The sequence below is a fragment of the Salvia hispanica genome, chromosome 4 (assembly GCF_023119035.1).
Source record: "Salvia hispanica cultivar TCC Black 2014 chromosome 4, UniMelb_Shisp_WGS_1.0, whole genome shotgun sequence".
Lineage (NCBI taxonomy): Eukaryota > Viridiplantae > Streptophyta > Magnoliopsida > Lamiales > Lamiaceae > Salvia > Salvia hispanica.
Window position 1 is genome coordinate 29,509,081 of NC_062968.1, and position 23,446 is coordinate 29,532,526.

The following is a 23,446-nucleotide window of genomic DNA, read 5'->3' on the forward strand; positions in this document are numbered from 1 at the left end:
TGCAGAGAAAATATGATTTGTGCATAAAATTTTATCAGCCAATATACAACTCCACTGTATATATATCTTCAATGATTTGGAAAATTTTGCATAAGGGAAATAAACATACTTGTTCCAAATCTGGCTGCCCGAAGCAGGGCTATCGGGAGGATAAACCTGATGTAGAGAGACGGATATTATGGCGACAAAACTGCAAAACTCTGACAACATGACGTAGAGTAGTATAGATGCTGTACCTGTGCTATAATCGGCATGTCTTGGATAAGTAATCACATCCGTCATAGACTTCTAACCCGACGTGGTCCAGTTCGTCTTCTTTGAAGCAAGCACATCGCTTGCTCATTTTCCCCGTCAAAGCTATTTCAACGGGCCTCTGAACTAGCCTAGGATAACCTTCGTCACACCATACCTGAATGAAATTGTTCTAGTTGAGATACACTCCGACACAAATAGTCACAGCAAACACAACTAAAAATTAATAGAATTTGTGAGACAGAACTTATACCTCGGATCCCTCTTCCTGACTCCACCTTGAATTACAGCTGACTACACTAGCTTCTTCTTTCTTCTGCTTCTCGAGCAGCTGAGCGCCTCTGGCTGCCTTTGCTTCAACCCCTTTCAAGTATTTTGTTGGGTTTCCTTCAGCATCGTAATAACGACCGACTAATTTACCCACAAATCTGTAATATATAAGACTTTGAGAGACCAATTTTATTTACATTGTAGAAAATATGGATTATAAAATATGCTTGGGTGAAGAATCAGCCTTTAAAAGGATTAAACGACTAATTCACCAAAGAACTATATATCAAAACAATATACTTCCAGGGTTAGTGCCGGTGCCAATTTTTCAACACGTACATAATAATAGTATCACCAATAGTTTTTTAAAAAAATAATAATAAATGCAATACTAACATACATGTATGTCCTGGAGTAGAAATCTCGCCATTCAACGATGCTTTTCACCTATGGAAAATTGGAAATTAATCAAACATGAAAGGTTTCCAATTATAAAATGAGAAGCAATAAATCCGTAAGAGAAGACATGTTCTAGATACGGTGCATTTGAGGATGCATCTTTTCTTCTGGTAATTGAAAAGAAAGGATAGAAACAATGACTAATTTATTCCTAATGTAAGCATGAACTTTGAATCACCTAGTTAGCTGCAGTCCTATATTGCCTTTTAAATTATGAGACTGACTGGTAGTAAGCATTTGAATATAAGCAGATTCTTTGATGCCAACATGAAATACTGTCAACAGAAAATAATCAAATAACAACACAAAAGTGAAATTAAATGAATTACCTCAGTGCTAGACAAACCATGCAAGTTATCGGTAAGTCCATCTCCTGCGTGAATATATCAAAGAAAATTTTACAGTTAACAAACTGATCACAACTTGAGGTACTAAATTTTCAAGTGATAATTTGATTTTCTAAAATGCTATCACTTTGAATATTAGCTAATGCCGTTATTTATTGTAATTATTGTTATATATATCCTCACCAGGCTTTATTATTATACACTTTTAGGTATTATTGTCACTACTATTTATCATTATTAGCAGCATTTATTTTGTATTTTTTTATAACATCATGTTACCAGTTAGAGGCCTACTAATTAGTTGTTGAATGTTCCTGTGAATGTCCTTGATGCAGTAAAGCACTACTCAATGCAACTGTTTTATGGTCACTTGTACCCCAAACATAGAGAGTTGGGAAACGACGGAAGTTACTTACCAGTGAAATTTCCTGAGACAAATGCTCGTGAGGCATCCCTAAGAAAATCATTAATCAAAGATGAGCATACAAAAAAGGGAGTTGGTAATTTCATCTTCATGAATCTCGTTGATCTAAGATTATATTTATTGCACAAAATATACAAAGTTGACATGATAATATAAAAAGGGAAAGGTGAAATTGTTACAAAAAGAGAATCAATTTCGTTTACTTGGTAACTGGGTTTAGAACAATAAATCAAAAAAACTTTTTCCTATTTTATATTCATTTGAATCATAGGATCTTCTCATAACATGGTTCATACATGAATAGGAAATTATTTCACCCATCAATTATTTGAAAATCAGATTCCGTCTCCCTTCAAAGTAATGAATAAATCTGCAAAAATAAGATTGAGAGATATTTTTTGGCAACATTACAAAATGCCATCTCTTACCAAACAGGATTGCACTACAAGTCTACAACATCCATTTAGATCTTGAAGCATACAGTTGTTTATTCTTCAACAAATCAAGCTATTTAGATATCCATTTTTAATAGAGCTATGCAAGAAAAAATGTATGTTAACTCTATGTTATAAAGTAGCTCCTTCAGAATTCTTCACCACAACCAACAAAAAACACTGACCACGATTCTCCAAACCATTCTTACTTTGGAGTTGGACAGACCATTCAGGGGAGAAAAGGTAAGCATGTCCAGTTTGGATAAAAGTCATACATCAACAACTTCATCCCCGGAAACAGCCATTTGAAAAAATGAATTTGCCCGGCGTTTCCATACGAGTTTGATTATTTTAAAACCAATATTTTGTAAGCTAACAGAACCACTACTAAAATCAAACTCATACCACAAGCATCAGTAAATGATAGCTCAGAGTGCAGCCATTACTCTTTCCAACAGGTGCAAACAAAATAGTCCTAAGAGTTAAAACCATACGTCCACAACTCCATCCATGGATACAGCCATTTGAAATAAAATGAATTTGTCCACACTTTCCAAACAAGTTTTAATAAAATATAAGCCATTATTTGGATAAGATAACAGAAACCCCCTAATAAAATCAAACTCAGATCTAGACGGCGATTCTATATTCCAAAAGCATCAGCAAATGATAGCTCCGAATGCAACCATAATCCCTTTCCAACAGGTAATCACAAAACAGTCCAAGGAAACTCTTATATATCAAGCAATTCCCTCTACTATCGACAACATTACTCAAATCTAGCCTAATCAGATACTTTAATGAGTTATACACATCAAAATTCCAAATTATGCATTTCGAGCAGTTATCGATATAACATGAATCGCGTATAATATACACATCCGTCATAGAAACTAGACAAAAACATCTAAAAGAAAGTCTGAATTTAACAATCAAAGGAAAGAAATAAGTAACCTTCCTGAGAAATGGTTGTAGCCTCCTCCAGCACCATAATGGCTTTTGCCTTTACTCACATCAAAAACCGACCTGTATTAATCACACCCAAGCAAAGGATAATTACAACATTAGATAAACAGAAACCACGAAAAAGGACTCGATTTTTCTTGTTTGAATAATTTGAAAGCAAATCAGTACCCCAGAATACCAAGAAGAATCGGCAGGTGCTGAGCAGTTCCATTGTAAAGAGCTAGCTCCTCCGCGGTGAATAGCCTCTGCACAAAAAATTGAAGAGAGGTGGATCAGAAACAGTGTATAGATGGCATTAGGATCAGAGATGTGAAATTGAAAAGCGTACAGGCGGAGGATGATTGGTGGGGGATTTGAGAGGGGGGAAATTGAAGAGGAAGAAAGAGAGCAAGGCCAATAAAATCGGAATTCCTAGAAAAGGGGACCAACGCATCTTCACTTCAGTTGTGATCGACTCAACGAACGAACAGAATCTCTCAACCGTAAGCGACGGAATCGGGTCAACCCGGGTCTGTGTCGGGCTAGGGATGAACTTGGGTAGAAAATGGCAGATGTCAGGATCGTACTATATATTTGATCGACACGCCATTGGCCCATGTCCAACACTTTTGACTGTGTGCAGTAACTTTTTCTTTTTTGATTATTACTAGTAGTATATAAGTATTAATGTTGTTAACTTAAAATAAATCTCTATTCATTTTCACAATCTTTATTGGTAAATTTTCATATAACCATGATATTATTGGTATATTTTCAATTTTTCATACATTCTCACTTTTATTTATTCTGCACTACTATATGGAGTGCAAATACAAGTATACAGCGCAGCATTTCATTGGTATTTATTCTATATAAACACAAATAATTAGTTAAATCTATCTCTAGGCTTGAGCTAGGAAAATAAAAATATTGAATTTCCAGATATTTAAATTATGAGGAATTTGTACAATATAAAATTCACAAATTAAATATATTTTGAATTAGAAATCATTAAATTCTCTCCTATGGACTTCTATCATATTTAATTAAAGATAAGAATGATATATTACATAACTTAGGTGAGTATCACTCTCGTTTAACGCACATTTAACATTGTTTCAATTTATATATTTAGTTTGATTTTAATACATTAAAAAATATATTGAAATTTTTAATTTCACAAAATTTATAAAAATCAAAGCTCGAATTACTCATAGTCTCATAATTTCAAATAGATTAATTAAATAATAAACCAAACTTTAAATAAAAGTGATCCTCATATAAATAGCTGACATAAAATACGTAATATATCATTCCCCTAATTAAAAGGTACCGTAGTTTGTTTGGTATATGTAATTATTAGATTCTTAAGATTACAAAGGTAGTTTGTTTGGAATATGTAAATTATTTAGATTCTTGAGATATTGAATTAGAATACTCTTCTTTAAATAGGTAATCTTCCCACGAAAATGGTAATAAGAGTATGTATAGAAAATTGCACTCCGAGTTTTTCAGTAAGGGCATCCACAATGGTGCGGATGATGCGACGCGTCACTGCAGCATCGCAGACGATGGGTTAACCATCGTCCGCGAACGATGCGCAGAGGATACTCAATCGTCCGTCACATCGTCCGCCAATGTGGATGACGCAGACGATGCGACGCGTTTCCATTTTTTAAAAATTTTATTAAATTTTCAAAACCTATATATTGCTCTCATTTTCACTTCATTTTTCACTCACTTCACTCTCAAATTCACACTACATTTTTCTAGATTTCAAGCAAAATGGATTCCGGAGATTATCCGAATAGTCCGATGTTCGGTAGTGCACGATGGCCGGGTACAGAACCCGACGAATACCAGCCATTCGACACCAATACCGAGTACGATCCCGACTTCAGCACCGACTCGTACGGGCTGTCCGACATGGAGCCTTCTCCCCACCGCCGCACCTCGCGCCCGGCCCGCCGCCGCGTCTGGGTCCGCCACCAAGAAGAAGCGGACCAAGGCACGAGCCCAGAAGTTGCCTTCAACGGAGGTGTGTGAAGAGTTCGCCCCGGGAAGGACGAACTACTCCGACACCGAATCCATCGTCTTGACGAGATGTTGGATTGATGTTTCGGAGGATCCGGTGTATGCCAACAACCAGAAGGTGACTGCGTATTGGGAGCGCATCGCCGAGAAATACAACGAGGCCAAGCCGGCGTACGCCTACAAGCGCCACAGGAAGCAGCTCCGCAAGCACTGGGATCAAATAAAGAAGCACGTAAATTTGTTCGCGGGGGAGTACGAGAAGTGCGAGAGGGAGCATGGCAGTGGCGAGAGTCTTACGGATGTGCGGGACAAAACGATGCAGTTGTACATTTCATTGTACGACGATTTCAAGCACTACCAGTGTTGGGCACTCTTGAGGGACAAACAGAAGTTCGTTGGTGGTGTGATTCCCCCATCGACGGCGGCGAGGAGGAGGGCGTCGAAGCGCACCTTCGCTGATTATACAAGTAGCGATAGCGGCGCGTCTCCAATGGACCTCAACAATCCGGTGTTCGAGGATGAGAGTTCCGGCACACCGATGTCCTCCCGGCGTCCCCCTGGCGTCAAGGCTGCCAAGGGCAAGGGCAAGGCCACATCCTCCTCCGCCGCGCCGCCTGACCAGGCCCCGTCGCCGACCCCGAGTTCGACGCCGTCCGCGACTTCGACTGCGGCCCATGCCTACTCGGATTTGGCGGCCTCCTCCGACTACACGGACGTTGTTGGACGCGCACACCGCCCTCATGCAGGCGACCAACCCGGCTCAAATCGAAGGCATCCAGCGGATGATCGATGGCCTCAGCCGCAAGTTGGGACTACTCTAGACTAGCCTCCTTTTTTTGTATTTAGTGCTTTTTTTTTATTTCTTAATTTGTAACTTTTTTTTAATTAAGTAAATTTAGAATTTCCCTTTAATTGTGTTGTTTTTATATGTTTATTTTTATTTACATTTGCAAACCTAAAAATATAAATACAAAATAGAAGTAAAATGCTTAGGGCGTCGCTTAGGGCGGGCTATAGTCCGCCCCACTGCAGATGGAATGGGAGGAGGATAAAATGCTGACGTGGCAGTGCATAGGGCGAGGCTTAGGGCGTCGCATAGGGCCCCCCAATCGTGAATGCCATAAAGAACTCATCTTGTTTAAATGATGGTGATAAAATTCTGCTTAATAAAATAAAATATGTAATGAAATTAATTACCAACCATTGAAATTCGATTAAAGAAAAAAAGAATTATCAAAACTTTCTGTATAAGAAAGACTATCCGTGAAATTTGTAGGAGCCCTAATTATAAGAGAACTCCTCTCTTCCGAATTTCCTGATTGCTGTAAATCCCCAAAACAAATTGAAAAAAGAGAGCTCCATACTCCAACAATGGCGATCACCATCGCGCCGTACGCCATGCGCGAAAACACATACGAAGCCTACAACGTCCGATTCTTCGATCAGGACATCTACACCACTGTAACCGCCAACTACGCCGTCGTCACCGACTGGATCGGAGACGTCAAAAACCTCCACAGCCACGAACCCCAACTCACCGTCGGCCTCGACGTCGAGTGGCGCCCCAGCTTCGCCTCCTGGTGCAACCCCGTCGCCACGCTGCCTCGTGTTCCAGATCCTCCACTCCGACTGGATCCCGGAATCGCTGGGGAGATTCCTCTCGGGCGAGTTCAGCGGCTGGTGCTGCTTTTACGGCGTAGGAATCAAGGAGGACATGGAGAAGCTGCAGACCGACTACGGGATCGGCGGCGGCGCTCGGTACGTGGACCTGAGGGGGATGGCGGTGGAGGTTTACAGCAGTAAGCTTAAGAATGCGGGGTTGAAGAAGTTGGCGAGTGTTGTGTTGCGGAAGGAGGTGGAGAAGCCGCAGTGGGTGAGGGTGGGCCGTTGGGATGCGCCGCGGCTGAGTGCGGAGCAGGTCCAGTATGCGTGTGTGGATGCATATTTGTCGTCTGAGATCGCCAGGGCTCTCCATTGGTTTGCCGATCTATGCGAACGCATAATCGAGCAGCTCAAGCTAGAATTGGGAATTTGGGACTTTAATTAGTAGTAGTTTTTAAACTATGCTTGTTTTTGGTTTCAAAGTAATACTCCATGAAGTAGATTTTCTTGTTACTTTTAAATGATGGTTGGTAAATTAAATTGTGGTTGAAAATGGAGCTCTGAAATTTTTGTACTCCATGTTTGTAGGATTTGTAGATTATCTCATGCCTCGTCGCATTTTGTTTTGTGAATTGCGATGAATATGACTTCTGTTTGTAATTCCTTTCTCCGTGATAGAATATATTTTAGTGTATGTTAAAAAAATGTCCAAGTCCATACGTAGTATTATATCTTATCTATCGGATTATCATTTTCCTAAAATTTTATTCATGCCACACACTCCTAAGTCCTCAAGGCTCAACTCATATCTATCCTATTATTTTAGTCCACCAATTTTATAATTTTTACTTTTTAATTATTAACCAATTTATAAAATTAAAACAACTAATATTATAAGTTTATCTATAACATGATTACTTTAATTAAAATCCTTTAAATTAGATTAAATAAAGATTGAATTCAATGCTAGAATGTGTTGGTTGTATGCTCAAATTTCTCTGATGAGATCAATTTGGAAGCGGACATATGTTTGTTCTTGATACATAAAAGTACCTCAATTTGAGGCATCTTGAAATTCTCGAGGCGCACCTTGATTTGGGAAAATGCTTGTGACGCCTAAGGTAGAACTGACGTGCTCATTCTACTGACCCATCCAACTCACGATGTCTCATTCATCCTTAATTATGTTATGAATTATAAATTTATACTAATACATGCATCGATGAACGTACAAGCTTGGTTATGGAATATGTGCATCAACATATTGTAAAACAACTCTCTTCTATCCATCTTTGCACTTATTGGGTCAGTCGCCATTATCATACCAATAATAATACATCGATATTGTCGTCGTTCGGATACATTTGTATAAAGAGATAGGGTACTTTTTTTATTTGATAGTTGTATTTGAGTATGAATGAGAGACGAGATAAAATGAATGTGAAAATTTGACGGCATATAGTATTAATTTTGACATAAAAAAAAATTGCACCGCCCCAAATACTACCCCCACATCCCAACGGCGTTGCATTGCATTTGCACCTCCCTGTACAAAATAATTGGAAATCGAATATCCGATCCAACTAAATCAAAATTTAAAATTAGGTTTTTTTTTTTGTATGGTTCGATTTTTTTTTTTGGGAAAATTTTAATTTGGTTTGGATGTATAACCAAAAAAAAAAAGAAGAAAAAATGATTTTTTATTTTTTAATTATTGTATTTCTAATTTATGAAGATTATATATTTGACTTTGACCAATATTATACCAGTAGTATAGTATTTATATAGTAATTATAGAAAATTAATTTTCAATATTTTTTTCTTTGAATATATTTGTGCAATTTCGATTTTTTTTTGATAGTATGCGATGAACTCAATTGATATTATTTGCTAGATTATTAATCACAGTACGAGTATACTCCATAAAAAGTTTTTCTTCCATTTTTGTTTACAAAATTCAATTAATTAAACAGCACACCTTAAACTAACTGCGCACATTTGATTAGATCACGCAAAGTCAAGCCAAAGAAGCGTTGATTCAGCTCAACAGGGAAGCTCAATTACGGCGGAGGAAGATGACGGTGGCGGCGGGGATCGGCTACGCGTTGCTAGCACTGGGCCCCTCTCTCTCACTCTTCGTCGCCGTTATTTCCCGCAAGCCCTTCCTCACTCTAACTCTTCTTTCCAGGTTTCCCCCTCTTTCTTCTCAATTTGGGAATTTATGGAAATTCATACGCGTTAGGGCTATTCCTACTTTCCGCAGGATGACATTTTGAGCTGTGAATTCTGCTTTTTGATTGTAGTACTTTGGTATGGCTGATGAGTCTCATTGCATTATCGGCAGTCTGGAGAGCGTTTCTACCGTTCAAAACGGCGACGTGGTGGCCTTATTCGCTTCTAATTTTGACTTCCGTTGCCCTCCAAGAAGCTCTCCGCCTTTTCTTGTGGAGAGTCAACAAGTTAGTTTTGTTATTACTTACCGTGAAATGCTTTTAATTAAATTTGTTATTGTTGGATTCTGTGTTTTTTTAGGGGCTCTAGTTTCTTAGTTTTAGTGGTTGGATGAGATCATATCATGGATGATAAGCTGATAATAGAAATTCATAAATCAAGAGTTGGTTCACGGCCTTCTCTACTAGAGAGTACGTAGTTTGGAAACGGAATTGTCCATTTATCAAGGGGTTTGAGTTTTATTGTTTTTGTTAAATCAAGGTTTCATATGGTTAAATCTATGTTCGTTTATCTTATTAAGCAAGCATAGCTATGTGGATTCAAAAATATATGCTAGTATTACCTAGTACTCCCTCCGTTTCTTCATAGTTGAGTCATTTTACCATTTCGGGAAGTTTCTTCATAGTTGAGTCGTTTCCTTATATGGTAACTTTTTTTTTGTCACACATGGACTAGATTATAATGAGATTGGAGTGGTTTAGTTTATGTCCCTGAATTTGAGTTCGGGTTTTACATTTTCATATTTTTAACAGTAAATTCCATCTCAGAGTGTGCCTTCGTTAAATTGAGAAGACTACTCGTGCTTTGTTCCTTTCATGATATTGCATTTTCTGCTTTGATTGGGGATCTAAGGAATCAGCTTTTGTATCATCTGACAAAGATTTCAAATAATATTAATCTTGATTCTAAATAGTATATCTAATCCTGATTGGATGTGTGTATAATATTCTGACGTTATGTTATAGTTGGAGACTTGTAGCCCATTATTGCCAGTATTTGATTGCACATTGTTTCAATGAATAAGACAATCAAGTAGAAGAGGTATTTCCTCGATTCATATTTCATAAGCATTCCTGTGTATAGATATTTAAATATGCACCAAATATGGCCCGGTCTGTCATGGCATGCATTACTTCTATTTTGCTTTCTGCAGCTTGTTTGTAATTTTATTTGCTTTTTTTCCGCTGCTTAACTTGTTATCATTTGTATATTATATATTTAACGCGAATTACTCTTATTGAGCATTTGTTTTACTAATCTGTATTAGGAGGATGGAAGAAATGTTGGATGCCTATGCAGATAGAGTCTCCAAGCCTCGCCTATACATCACTGATAAGATGCAAATTGCACTTGGTACACTTGTTGGATTGTATTTGTATTTCTGTGTGCAAGGGTGCTGATGTCCTCCATTTCCTTACCTAGTCATGTTTGTGGAAACCCTTTTGATGAGCTCTAATTTTTTATAGTATTCGTGAATCCCTTTATGGGAAAATGTGAATGCAATCTGTGCACTTTTTGGACCAGCCTTCAGTTCTGTAGACCGCCTTCTGATGGTCAAGATACATACAAAGTGTTGTCACTACTTGTCAAATTTTTATGAAAAGAGTGTCAGCCTGGTGTCTGTATGTCGATGAAATCCACTCATATCAAGCTGAATCATTTAAATCATTTCATCTCTATTCAAGTTTCCATATTAACTATTAAATGAACACTCTTAATATCTATTTAGAGTTCCTATAAATATTGATTGCAAGTGACATCAGAACCTTGAAAGGATTCATCCTGGAAGCTAATAAATTTGGTTACAGTTTAAAGATGAAATAGTTTTCAGATATATAAGACTTTTAGCAGGGTAAATAATTACTTAACTCAGACTTCTGAGGTCTTACTGAAATGATAAAAAGAAGAGTTGATGGATGCTTTAGAAAACTTTTCCATATATATTACTCTGTATGTGAAATATGCAGTTTATCTAAACCTTCCTTCCCCTAATCCAACCCCTGAACTTGAACTGGTTATTCGGTTATAGTAATTTTCCCATACCTTCTGCTGTTGTCCTGTTTTGAATGCTATTAGTTTTTTACTTGCAGCTGGTGGAATGGGTCATGGTGTGGCTCATGCTGTTTTCTTCTGCATAAGCCTTTTAACTCCTGCATTTGGACCAGCAACATATTATGTTGAAAAATGCTCAAAAATACCATTTTTTCTTGTCTCTGGTAAGTGTTTGGTTTATTTGACATCATGCGATTTTAAGCATGAAGGCTAAGAGTAATATAGCTGATTGCATGGACTTTGAGCATATGACTTATTATGAAATGTTTGTATCATGTTTGATGATATATACAAGATTCACTAGCTAGTGTTTTTTTTTATTAAATGCACACTCCCAAGTTGTCTTTGATTGTCTAGCTAACTCCCAGCTGTCATACTTATAAGCACTCGAATTTACTTACTTTCTACAATCATATGAAGTTTACTTCATCAGACTCTTTGTTTGCATGCGTTTTCTCTTGCAAAGAATTGATGCTCTTCCTCAGTTACATCAAGATTTAGTGTGTTTGGTGTGGACTGAAATGTTGCGTTTGATCAGTTTGATTAAGTAAAGATGCTGCTATATCTTTTATAAGTTTAGTTAAAGGCTGCTGCTGAATGTGATACAGTCCACATAAAGTGATAAAACAAGTAATGCCATGAAGATATTAGATGATATTTCATGTAAATACATCTAGTTGCATTTCTAACTTAGATTGTTACTGTTGCTGCAATTTAAGCATTTAACTGTTTGAATTAACCCTGTAATGATGGATGATATTGTATTGGATGAAAAGTTGGCATCCACAATTTATACATGTTTTTTTTTGTTTGCTGTGGTATTATCCATGTTTTTTTATATCATGGTTCTAACAGCACTGCTTACGGCTCTTTTCCGCAGCTATTATGGCCCTTGCATTTGTTACAATTCACACATTCTCTATGGTTATTGCATTCAATGGTTACTCGGAAGGAAACAAAAAGGACCAATATTTTGCTCCTGTTGTTCATCTAGCAGCTGGATTGTTTGTAAGTGCCATTTTTCTCTATCATTAGCAATATGTATATAAAGTATTACTGGGTTTACAGATTGTTTACCTGCCAGTCTGCCTTGCCTCACGAATGTGGAGATTGAGTAAACATAGATTTGGTAAACCATTAGTTTTATTTATATACTTTCCACGAGGTACTGAACAAACAACCACCGGTTCTGTGTTGATACTGCTTTACCAGAACTATAGAGTTTTTTTGTTACTCATATTTGGCGAAGAAGCTTTATTGCTGCTTTTATGCAATTCACATTGATTGATATAGATGTTTGCCATCTAACAAATAGGAAACCATATGAACATCCCAGATCATTGTGAAAATAATTGTCGCTAGTTTAAACTTAGTTTTTATAGGGTACTTATGCTAAACTCGAACACATCCTAATTTCTTGTGGAAAGATGTCCCTTTTATATTGGTCTATCTTCCCCATGACTATATTTAGTTTATTAGTTTCTATGTCTGTACATTGTTCTTGTTGTCCTTGGGAGACACATGGAACAAAAAGTTGCAACATTATGACATCTCGAATATTTATGTTGATCTTTTCAATGGTTTGTGTTCCTTAAGGCCAAAATTTGTATAGTTTTGTTTGAGATTGATATACATACGCATGAGATGTCTGTATTGAATTTCTTCAAAACATTAGGGGGAAAGAAAAAGTAGAAATTCTCAGTTAAAAAATCTGAGATCATTTGCTGTAATGCTCTGTAGTATAAATTATATTTCTCCTAGTCTTGAGTTAACCCTGGTCTCCTTGCAGACACTAGCAAATCTTGTGTCTGGGGGCTGTGTCGTCGGCATTCCTCTACTCTATGTCATGGCAATCGTGACATTGGTGCATTGTGGGAACACTGTGTGGAGGAGACTGACAGATAACCGGAGCATGGAAACAAACTTGCAGTGACGAACATAGGATCATATTTCATAGTCTTAGTTGCCCATTTGCTTTCGGTAAAAGATCGTATGCCTTGTTGAATATTTCTATGATTGTACTGTCATTTTCAGGTTAAAAATATCCCACATATGTGTAGGCCGTAGGGTGTCACATTTATCCTTCATTTATTTCTCCTTTCTTCTATTTTTTTTTCCGTATTTTATTCTTTCCACTTAACTTAATAAATATTTCATCATTTTCCTCACGTATAGACTATAGTGGACACTGGACAAAGTCACAGATGGAGTATATACTTAATCTTGATGCTCAAAGAAACGTCTTTTTTTTTTATGATAAAATAGAGATAGTAGTAACTTAAATTAAAATCCAAATTTGACATACTATAAAATATAAAAATTGAGATATGCACCAGGTTTTTTTATGGACAAATATTGATGTAAAGACCAAAATTGGTACTGAATATATGTCCATTTTATGATTTTAACTATATATTTTATCTTTTGAATTTTTGCATCTGAACATTTCAACTCGGATCACAATTGGTCCTACACTAACAATTTCGTCATTTTTTAAACGATTTTAACCCGATTTTTAAACGGTTTTAACTCGAACCAATTGTTAATATAAGATCAATTGTGATGCGAGTTGAAATATTCAGTATGCAAAAATTCAAAAGAATATATGACAAAAATCATAAAATGGACGAACATATGTTCAGGACTAGTTTTGTCCTTTACTCATATTAGAGCATCAGCAGCGGCGGACGTCCGCAGGGTGTCGGACCAGCGTGCCCGACGTCCGTCGCAGATGTCCGCCATTACGTGGGATGGAGGCGGACACGGATGTCCGGTGCGGACACGGGAGTTTCGCGGTGCTGCCGGGACGTCTGCCGCGATGACTATGGGACGTCCGCCATTGTGGCAGACCGACGGACGTCACCGGCGGATGTCCGACGCGATTTTTTATTTTATTATTATTTTTTATATAAACTCTATATATACGGCTCGTTGCAAACTCTAAATATAAGGCTCGTTGCAAACTCTATATATACGATTTTTTTAAAAACTCTAACGCATGCATTATAGTTGAAAATGAAGGCCTAAAACAAAAATATATCATACCGTCGGGACCCCCGTTTTGCTAGCGGCAAACTATATAGATTCAACGCATATGTATGTTTTTTTTTTAAATTAAAATCGTTGCATTTTCTCCGTATTCGTGCAGAAATTTTAATACCGTACATTGTTTATTAATTCCGTAAAATTGTTTATAATTTGGTGAATTTGTGAATTTTTTTTATTGCGGGAAGTCCGCGCGAGAAGGCTATGAGATGTCCGCCACTTTGCAGTGGGAAGTCCTTATGACGTAACAGTGCTGGGAAGGAAGACTATGGAAGGTCCTTATTGCATGACAAGAGGTGTTTTTAGGAAATTCGTAGGAAGTCTATGAGAAGTCCGTCCCCAGTGGGGATGCTCTTAATTTAAAGATTAGAGAAACATCGACTTTTGGCCTTGGACACACAACACGCACCAACTTTGATGTAACATTGAGACGCTGGATTTTGGGGCCACCTTCAAACCCACAACCGTCGTTTTCTTGGCAATTTATAATTTCTTAAATAAAAAGCAAAAGAATAATGCGTTCCCCGTCGTCACCAACCCACAACACCAACTTCCGATCTCTCCTCCTTCATTAGCACAGATCCCATTCACACACACACACTCTCAGCTGAGTGAGAAAAAATACACTTTGCGGCGGCCATGGCTCTCCGGCGCCTTTCCTCCATTCGCTCTCTCTATTCCCCTCGTTACACGGTCAGGTTTATTCGTTTTATCTTCATTATCATCATCTCCGATCTCGTCGACTGCGCTTTCTAAATTTTATTGCCATTCATGTATTTGGTGACAGTCTTCCTTCGCGAATCCAGCTGCTACCCGCCACTACAGCTCTCGAGTCACCGTAACTATCTCTTTCTCATTTCTGTATTTATAATTATGAGCTCCGATTATTGTAATTGTTAGTCTAAGAAGCACGTATTTGTTTACCTTGAAATCGATATTGCCAGTGGATAAATCAATTGAATGCACCGCTGGAAGAGGTGGATCCGGAGGTCGCAGACATCATTGAGCTTGAGAAGGCCAGGCAATGGAAGGTATCCGAATACATTTCATGTTTGTTATTGGATTCGTGTTATGAGATTTGATTTGGCAACGTTTTGGGAAGATGTGTTGATTTTTGATTGTTGAGCTAAATATGAGTGTAGGGATTGGAACTTATACCATCGGAGAACTTCACTTCGTTATCTGTAATGCAAGCTGTTGGATCGGTTATGACTAACAAATACAGCGAGGGGTACCCTGGTGCGAGATATTATGGAGGCAATGAGTATGTAGACAGTTATCCTCTGTACCGTGTTCGTTTATTTTGTCGCGTGAGGATCTTTCCAGTTTGAAATAACACATTGCATTCTGATTTTGTTGCTCGGTGTCAGCGACTCAGAATGCTATTCAGAACTGATTTATTTGAAATTTCTTGGTTATATACTGATAAGTGATAATAGGGAGATAGAAATTACTATTACACTTTGGAAATTGGTCTATATTAGTCACATGAACCACTGGTTTTCATGTACAAATAGAAAACCATTTCATGCCTCAACAATAATCCAGAGTTCCTCTCGAAAGTAACTTCGAGCTCAGAGCAGAGGTTTACTACTTGATTTTCAGCTGCATATGAGGGCAACATTGCTAAGATTCTTTAAAAAAAATTTCAATTCTTCATAATGTGTTTGAAATTAGATGGTTGATATGTAGATGGAGGGAATCTCATTCTCCTTTACCTTCTAAGCATTGATGGTCTTAATCTTTCTGTGTTAAGGTACATTGACATGGCCGAGAGACTGTGTCAGAAGCGTGCCTTAGAAACGTTTCAATTGGATCCTGAAAAATGGGGTGGTAAGCAGTTTACCATTTGTATTGTACTATCTAGAATTTCCATACCACTGAGGAATAAAATTCCTTGACAATATAAGCACCCAATGAAGCATGTTGATGATCTGGAAACTTCATGTTGAGTCGCTGACACTAAATATCCAATGAAGCTTGTTACATATTGATACTCCAGTTGATCCATAAGCATTTTGTTATGCTGCAAGTACCCTGCTCTTGACTAAAAACACCTAAACTATGATATCTCGTTGCTACCCTCCTTATCTGCATAGAACAAGGAGTCAGCTGTAAAGAGACACTTATATAGCTAATTAAAACTACTACCTTGGAGTGGTATATATCTGCAAAAGCTCTTTATATAATGTGAAAGTAATATTCTCCCTGAGCTCCTGGGTTGCATTATTTTCATGACTATGATGATGATTGATGATAATGATTATATTTTCAATAATATATTGCTATTGTTATCTTAATGAGTAGTGGTTCTTCATAATTGTCCTTTATGTTTTGGATGTGGTATGAAGCCAAGTCTCAAAACATATAACTTTATAATAAAATGAAGAGCTTTTCATGCATCAACACAATTTCCTACTATAGTTGTTAACATTTTATACTAGACATCAAGACTACTATACTTATCTTTGCAGTGAATGTGCAGTCCCTTTCTGGTTCTCCTGCTAATTTTCAAGTTTATACTGCTTTATTGAAACCTCACGAGAGGATAATGGCACTTGATCTTCCTCACGGTGGTCATTTGTCACATGGTTATCAGGTATTTCCAAGCTTGTCAAGTTCCATTTTTATCATTCTTTCCCTTTAGTTGCACATCTTTTACCGGCTACTGACGCTCCTTTAAATTTCTGGAATATACAGACTGACACTAAGAAGATTAGTGCCGTGTCCTTATTTTTTGAGACAATGCCTTACAGACTGGACGAAAGCACTGGCTATGTTGACTATGACCAGGTACCTGGTATCATTCCTATATGAAGTCTTGAATCTAGGATGGTCTCATGACTCTCGTATGAATGGCACCTTCATGTGTTACCATGAAGCTTTGTTAAAAACTATGCCAAAGTTTCAAAAGTTTAGTCCATCATTATCTTTATAATGTAGTATGTCCTTGCTGTCAACATTTTTGGTTTCCACCTTTGCGCCTCTTGCAGTTCCATTTAGTACTTCATGGCCCATGGGGTGAGATTTTTGGGGGAAAAAGTTACTTTTCCTTCTACAACCTGGTTTTCTTGGATCATCCAGCATGTGTGAAGTTTTAAATCTTGTTGTTGCAGCTGGAAAAGAGTGCGGTACTTTTCAGGCCTAAACTGATTGTTGCTGGTGCAAGTGCTTATGCTCGTTTATATGATTATGCACGGATTCGCAAGGTAAACTTGAATATTGTTTTTTATTGTGGTTCATAATTGAATACCATCTGTTCTTTTCTAGTAATAGATTTTCTTGATGTTGCTACTCTTTTTGCCTTATTGACAGGTCTGTGACAAACAAAAGGCCGTTCTGTTGGCTGATATGGCACATATTAGTGGGTTGGTTGCGGCTGGTGTCATCCCGTCACCATTTGAGTATGCAGATGTAGTTACAACTACTACACACAAATCATTACGTGGGCCACGTGGGGCAATGATATTTTTTAGGAAGGGAGTTAAAGAAATTAATAAACAAGGGCAAGAAGTGAGTTCTTATATCATTTTATTTTTCTTGCTTCTGCTGCTGTCTTCTTGATATTACTCATTGGTATCTTTTTTAAAAGCATTAAGCTCTATCGTCTCCCCAATTATTTTTGCTTGTGAGGGAGGCTTGGGGCTGTGTAAGTGCCAAAATGTGCATAATGAATAAAGTGAATTCTGCGGTAGTTGATTACTAATTTCCATCTTACAGGTGAAGTATGATTTTGAGGATAAAATTAATCAAGCTGTATTTCCTGGGCTTCAAGGTGGACCACACAATCATACTATATCTGGCTTAGCAGTTGCACTAAAACAGGCAATTATTCTAGTGATTTTTTTTAAATAGGAGTATAATTTTGATAATTGCTGATCTTATTATTCTGAATTGCAGGCCATGACACCAGAATACAAAGCTTATCAAGAGCAAGTTCTAAGTAACTGTTCAAAGTTTGCTGAGGTGACACTTCTGGGCAATAAATTTGTGTTGGATAGAATAGAACCTGTCAACATATCTTTCTTTGAACTAGTTGTTTGGTGTCTTATCACATTAAAACATCCTATTTGCAGGCTTTGTTAGAGAGAGGCTACAATCTTGTCTCAGGTGGAACTGATAACCATCTTGTCTTGGTGAATTTAAGAGACAAGGTATACCCGCATTTGTGTTAGCACTACATTATCCACTTGCTTTAGAACAATATAAATGTTATGTAAGGCACTTTCTATTTTCTTGAGTTATCTATCCTTAATAAGAATCACAATAGATTTCCTCAATGACATTTTCTAGTCAATTGTTTCACATGTAAGAAACTTCTGTAGTTATCTTAGCATTCATCTCTGGGAAAATAAGCAGGGGTATTGTTAAGTTATAGCCCAAAACTTGACCCCGTAGTGTCTTTTTAGCCCAATGTTAAAAAATTACAAGTATAACATGTCATTATCTCCTTTATTCACTTAATAGCCCACATCAAATGTTTGGGCAGCTAAAGCTGACATGTATTGCCGGCATCGAATTGTCATGTTATCCAATTCAGACTTGAATTAATATATTGGAAAAAATAGCTTCTGGCAATGTATGTCGACTTCAGTTGGCCAGAAAATTGATGCTGGCTAATAAGTGAACAACTGATAAGTACATGCTAGTATATTTGTAATGTTCTTAAAATTGGGCTAAAAAGTGGCATGGGTCACGTTCGGGCTATAACTTAAGAATAACACAAATAAGTACTATCAAGGTTAATATATGACTTTCCTAAAAGGAAAAAAGGCTATATAACTGCTAAATTTCCTACTGGGAGCTGAATGATGTCATTTTTGCCGAGGGTGCTCATCCTTTGCAAATACATGTTCTACGTAAGGCCTGTTATTAGTTTAACAGGAAATTTTGATCTTTGATAAATTTTAGTACTTTGGTCCAATATGATGAAGTTATGCAAATATTATTGTTTTAATTTCTCAAGCAATTCCTGCAGTATAATATTCTCCATGAAGACGAATCAGTAAATTTAATAATTTACAGCTTAGAGTCTGTGTTAAACAACTTTGTTGGTCCCTAGTGTCATCCTATATCTTGAGTTAGATAAAGGGGACAACTCTTTAGGAAAATCTTCCATCTTCGTTTTTGAGGAGAGCACAAGTGAAAATGCCTTTACATGGTGTTATGCCTTTCATTATTTTCACAATTTAACTAAACTGATACATTCATTTTATATAGTATTATTATTAGAAAGCAAAACTACTTTTCGGTTTCATGCTTTTGTTACGAACTTCAAAATATCTTGAATCATAGAGCATGAAAAATTTACGCATGAAAATTACCTGTTCATCAACTGCAGGGTATTGATGGATCTAGAGTTGAAAAGGTTTTGGAGGCTGTGCATATTGCAGCCAACAAAAATACTGTTCCTGGGGATGTGTCTGCCATGGTACCTGGAGGTATTCGAATGGGTAAGCCTTTTTCCGTGGCTATTATAGACGGCTTTGATTTTATACCATTTAAGTCATGATGATGGGATCCTTAACATCTCTACTAGGCACTCCGGCTCTCACGTCAAGGGGTTTCGTTGAGGTTGATTTTGCCAAAGTTGCCGAGTTCTTTGATGCAGCTGTAAAATTGGCCCTAAAGATAAAGGCTGACGCAAATGGTTGTTATTTCTGTCATTTCTCGCATTTTACCTTTACTCTGTCTCTCTTGCTTGACATGCCCATCTGTCCCAATTTTGATAACCATGGTTTCTTACGAGTGCATGTTAATTCTAATAACAAAGCCATTTGTTGCAATCATTAGGAACCAAGTTGAAGGACTTTGTGGCATCTATGAAGTCAGACACTCATCAATCTGCACTATCAAAGCTACGACTTGAGGTTGAGGATTATGCTAAACAATTTCCCACAATTGGATTTCAGAAAGAGACAATGAAATATAAGGACTGAAGCCAAGCTCAAACTCCTGAAAGGTAGTAAAAGTTATTGTTCAAAAACATCATAGATACTATATATGCTATTTTGGTGCTTTAGTTAGATCAAAATTAAGCGCCCCAAATTTACATCAAGGTTGTCTTGTAGTATAAGACTTTCATGTCGCCTAAATTCCTCCACCAAAGCATAACTAAGAAATAGTTGTATAAAAATCATGTATGAGAATTTGTAACCATCATACCCAGATGATCAATCATATTCATTCCCGGTTTACATTATTCATGACTTGATTCTGCCTATTGTCCTCTGAGCTATACTGGAGATTTAGGTCCATCTCGTGATTCTGATAGTCTCCATATTTGTAGGTTACTCTTTTGTTCTATGTCAGCCCCCCTAGTTCCCACTCCCCACACCCTTATTTGGCGTAGAGAAGCTGCTAAATACTTGTTCGTTACTTGACATGCTCTATTTAAAGAACTCTTTAATGGGTGCTAATTTCATATAGTTGATCGAGCAGTCCATCGTATTTTCTTAACTGTGTTCGTCCCTGACAAGTTTTTATGATGCAGACTGCCGTATACAATTCTACCATGACCACGAGCGGCTTCTCATCGGATATCATGAAGTCCCTTAGTTTTGTACCGTGGGCATGTGTTATCCTTGGAACAATAGTTTACATTTTCTGCTTTGCTTCATTTGTATGACTGCCGCAGTATCAATTGATGCTATCAATATATTGTTTTGTTTCTGTTGTCATTTTACATGCATTATGGTTTATGTTATCATCACTCACCCTTTATAGAATTCATATATGAGCATCCATAATCTTCTTTATATATTCGTGATTTAATCGTATTTTTTTTATCGGAATGACATTAGAACAAGAATGGTGAATGAGTAGTCCAAAACATATACAGAAGAAAAAAAAACTCAATCCTCTTCATATTCACATGCCATCAAACTTTGCACCACAGTCGCCATGGTCGGCCGCTTATTCCTATCCTCCTCCACGCAAGCAACCCCAACCTGAATCAACGCTGCCGCCTGCCTCCGCCCAAACCGCCCCTCCAACCTCCCATCCACCACCCCCTCCACCTCCCCCCTCCATCTCCTCGCAAAGCTGGCAAGCGCCCCACCCCCATCCCCATCCCCATCCTCCCAATTACACAACCTCACCCCCCTCACCATCTCCAGCACCACCACCCCGAACCCAAACACGTCCACTTTGGAGGTGATGGGAAGGCTCAGTGCCCACTCTGGCGCCATGTACCCCTTTGTCCCTCGTATCCTCGTGAATTCCGACCCATCCCCCTCCCTCTGCAGCAGCTTAGCCAGCCCAAAATCCGCAATCTTGGGCTGGAAATCACTGTCCAGAAGTATATTCTCCGGCTTCACGTCGCAGTGGATCACCCACTCCAAACACCCGTGATGTAAATACGCCAACCCTTTTGCCGTTCCTAATGCAACAGTATATCTCTGTTTCCATGAAAGGAAGCTCGAACCGAAAACATGCCTGTCCAACGACGAGTTGTCCAAGTACTCATAGACTAGGAGGCGATGCCTCCTCTCCAAGCAGAATCCCCATATTCTCACCAGATTCATGTGGTTGATCTTTCCTATCGTGCTTATCTCTGCGAAGTACTCTTCCTGAGCTTGAAAAACGTCACCTAGTTTCTTCACCGCCACCACCCGGTCGTCGGAGAGGACGCCTTTGTAGACGGCTCCTGAGCCCCCTCGCCCCAACTCCTCTGTGAAATTCTTGGTTGCCTTCTTCAGCTCCGAGTAGGTGTACTGCCGGAACTGGCTCGAGATCATGTTGTACCCTGCCTCCACTGAGGCTGGGATCCCGTGTTTTCGAAACAGAAACCACCACCCTAGGAGTATGAACATCAGCTCTATAGCCCCCAGCGCCGCTGCAAATGAATACATATACACCCACTTAAACCTCCTGCTATCGAAATCATACATTGAAGATGAACCTATGAGTTCTTCTCTTTCTTCCGAGCCACACGTCTGGCTCGAGGCATGGAATATGTTAGGCTTAGATGGCGCCAGACTGTCTGGCAGTTTGATGTATATACTAGCCTCAAAATCGGGTGCTGCATAGCCGTTAAGCATCGCGCTTTTGATGAAACAGAACCCCTGTCCTAACAAACGGTAGCTGAAGGCCACACACCGGAAATCCTCTAAGCACATGCTCCTACATGTCTCCAGCGTGACGGGGAACGTGGTGTTGAGATCGAATCCGTAGAAATCCGTGTGTGGGATCTGCAGAAAATTCACTGCTTTCGATTGCAGCAGCTTTGGATCGAACATTGGATTGCATCCAGTATTCCAGTTTGTTTCGTCTTCCACCACGTAGCCCGGAGGGCATGTGCACTTAGGCAGGAGGGGCGCGTACACGCAGATCGCGTTCCTCCCGCACACGCCCTTCACGTTGCAGGGCTGGGGAAGCGCTTGCCACGTGACGGACCATAGGCCAGTTGAACCGTTCAAACTGTAGATCCGAAGGTTGCCATCGTAGTCCATCGTAAGCCTCCGCTTAACCCCTGGGCCTACGTCGGAAGCGTTAAACTGCAACAGATCGCTCGAGAGGAAGCGGCCGTGATCGTTTAACACCGCGATCCGGCTGCTGTTGTAGTTGGTTCTGCCGTTCGTGTAGATGTCGCGATCCGGATTAGGCCAGTAGGTGGTGGAGGTGTCCGGGGAGTCGGAGATCAATCTCAACACATTGTCGCTTCCGAAATACAGGTTAAAAATGCCGGTGGCAAAGCTTGCCTGGCTTGAGACGGATGTGAGCCTAGTGCTCTTGGTAAATGGCTGAGAAGGTAGGAGAGTATTCATGGGAGAGTCGAAGCTCTGCCATAGAATATCTCCTTTTTGACTCCTCAGCACGAGGTTTCCCGTGTTGAGGAGATGAGCTGCAGCGACGTCGAAGGAGGTCGTGTTGGTTTGCCAGACGACAGTGCCGTCGACGTCGGTTAGCACCATGGCGCCGTCGCGGCGGAGGGTGACCTTGGCGGCGCCCTTGCGGTTGACGGGCCGGTTGCGGTTGGCCGTCCAGACGACGGTCTTGTCGGCGGAGCTGGTGAACCATATGGCGAGCCAGCAGGCATTGGTGCCGAGGCCGTAGAAGCCGAGGGTGAAGGTGGCGTCGGGGGAGGTCAGGAACTCTGATTCTTTGCCTACGGTTATGGAATCGCCGCGGTTTAGAATGAGTCGAGATTTTGAGGCTGCTGTTGTGAATGTGAATAGAAAGAGGAAGATTGTGATTGTTATTATGCCTCTCATTCTTTGAGATGAGACCAATTGAATTCCGTTATTAGATTTTATAAGTTGTTAAGTCAACTTTGATTTTTGGAATTTTTGAGTATGAAATGAATTGATTGAAAGGGATATGGCGGCTTTAGATAATCGCCATAATGC

At 38.9% G+C, this 23,446-nt stretch overlaps 5 protein-coding genes across 5 annotated transcripts; 3 read left to right on the top strand and 2 right to left on the bottom strand.

Annotated features, from left to right (window-relative positions):
- LOC125218299 (membrane-associated progesterone-binding protein 4) lies at positions 1-3,687 on the bottom strand. Its single transcript, XM_048119932.1, has 9 exons — positions 3,481-3,687; positions 3,321-3,397; positions 3,141-3,212; positions 1,745-1,782; positions 1,311-1,354; positions 923-969; positions 506-680; positions 237-409; positions 1-156 (listed from the first exon to the last, which is right to left on the bottom strand). The coding sequence occupies exons 1-8, from the start codon at positions 3,583-3,585 to the stop codon at positions 242-244; spliced, it is 726 nt and encodes a 241-aa protein (XP_047975889.1). The 5' UTR covers positions 3,586-3,687; the 3' UTR covers positions 1-156; positions 237-241.
- Positions 3,688-6,536: 2,849 nt separating this feature from the next.
- Positions 6,537-7,212, top strand: LOC125220864 (Werner Syndrome-like exonuclease). The gene is made up of 2 exons (XM_048122997.1): positions 6,537-6,771; positions 6,866-7,212. The coding sequence occupies exons 1-2, from the start codon at positions 6,537-6,539 to the stop codon at positions 7,210-7,212; spliced, it is 582 nt and encodes a 193-aa protein (XP_047978954.1).
- Positions 7,213-8,734: 1,522 nt separating this feature from the next.
- LOC125221770 (gamma-secretase subunit APH1-like) lies at positions 8,735-13,158 on the top strand. The gene is made up of 6 exons (XM_048124013.1): positions 8,735-8,955; positions 9,071-9,226; positions 10,267-10,352; positions 11,090-11,215; positions 11,932-12,059; positions 12,841-13,158. Exons 1-6 carry the CDS (start codon positions 8,843-8,845, stop codon positions 12,982-12,984), a joined length of 753 nt encoding a protein of 250 aa, XP_047979970.1. The 5' UTR covers positions 8,735-8,842; the 3' UTR covers positions 12,985-13,158.
- A 1,397-nt stretch (positions 13,159-14,555) lies between these two features.
- On the top strand, positions 14,556-20,776 carry LOC125221769 (serine hydroxymethyltransferase 2, mitochondrial). The gene is made up of 16 exons (XM_048124011.1): positions 14,556-14,789; positions 14,884-14,934; positions 15,041-15,127; positions 15,239-15,360; positions 15,853-15,929; positions 16,571-16,695; positions 16,797-16,889; positions 17,213-17,305; positions 17,412-17,609; positions 17,817-17,921; positions 17,997-18,062; positions 18,173-18,250; positions 19,438-19,549; positions 19,636-19,746; positions 19,890-20,058; positions 20,590-20,776. The coding sequence occupies exons 1-15, from the start codon at positions 14,736-14,738 to the stop codon at positions 20,033-20,035; spliced, it is 1,518 nt and encodes a 505-aa protein (XP_047979968.1). The 5' UTR covers positions 14,556-14,735; the 3' UTR covers positions 20,036-20,058; positions 20,590-20,776.
- Positions 20,777-20,830: 54 nt separating this feature from the next.
- Positions 20,831-23,311, bottom strand: LOC125220865 (putative receptor protein kinase ZmPK1). The gene has a single exon (XM_048122998.1). It carries the CDS (start codon positions 23,309-23,311, stop codon positions 20,951-20,953), a length of 2,361 nt encoding a protein of 786 aa, XP_047978955.1. The 3' UTR covers positions 20,831-20,950.
- Between the last annotated feature and the right edge of the window lie 135 nt (positions 23,312-23,446).

Bases quoted from the DNA above. Each gene is read 5' to 3' on its own strand.
- LOC125218299 (XM_048119932.1), bottom strand. From the start codon at position 3,585: ATGCGTTGGTCCCCTTTTCTAGGAATTCCGATTTTATTGGCCTTGCTC. The intron at 3,398-3,480 runs GTACGCTTTTCA...TTTTTTGTGCAG, and splicing joins CCACCAATCATCCTCCGCCT to AGGCTATTCACCGCGGAGGA. The intron at 970-1,310 runs GTAATTCATTTA...AATTTTCCATAG, and splicing joins ATGGTTTGTCTAGCACTGAG to GTGAAAAGCATCGTTGAATG.
- LOC125220864 (XM_048122997.1), top strand. From the start codon at position 6,537: ATGGCGATCACCATCGCGCCGTACGCCATGCGCGAAAACACATACGAA. The intron at 6,772-6,865 runs GTGTTCCAGATC...TTTACGGCGTAG, and splicing joins CCCCGTCGCCACGCTGCCTC to GAATCAAGGAGGACATGGAG.
- LOC125221770 (XM_048124013.1), top strand. From the start codon at position 8,843: ATGACGGTGGCGGCGGGGATCGGCTACGCGTTGCTAGCACTGGGCCCC. The intron at 11,216-11,931 runs GTAAGTGTTTGG...TCTTTTCCGCAG, and splicing joins ACCATTTTTTCTTGTCTCTG to CTATTATGGCCCTTGCATTT. The intron at 12,060-12,840 runs GTAAGTGCCATT...GTCTCCTTGCAG, and splicing joins ATCTAGCAGCTGGATTGTTT to ACACTAGCAAATCTTGTGTC.
- LOC125221769 (XM_048124011.1), top strand. From the start codon at position 14,736: ATGGCTCTCCGGCGCCTTTCCTCCATTCGCTCTCTCTATTCCCCTCGT. The intron at 16,890-17,212 runs GTACCTGGTATC...TTGTTGTTGCAG, and splicing joins GCTATGTTGACTATGACCAG to CTGGAAAAGAGTGCGGTACT. The intron at 17,922-17,996 runs GCAATTATTCTA...TCTGAATTGCAG, and splicing joins TAGCAGTTGCACTAAAACAG to GCCATGACACCAGAATACAA.
- LOC125220865 (XM_048122998.1), bottom strand. From the start codon at position 23,311: ATGAGAGGCATAATAACAATCACAATCTTCCTCTTTCTATTCACATTC.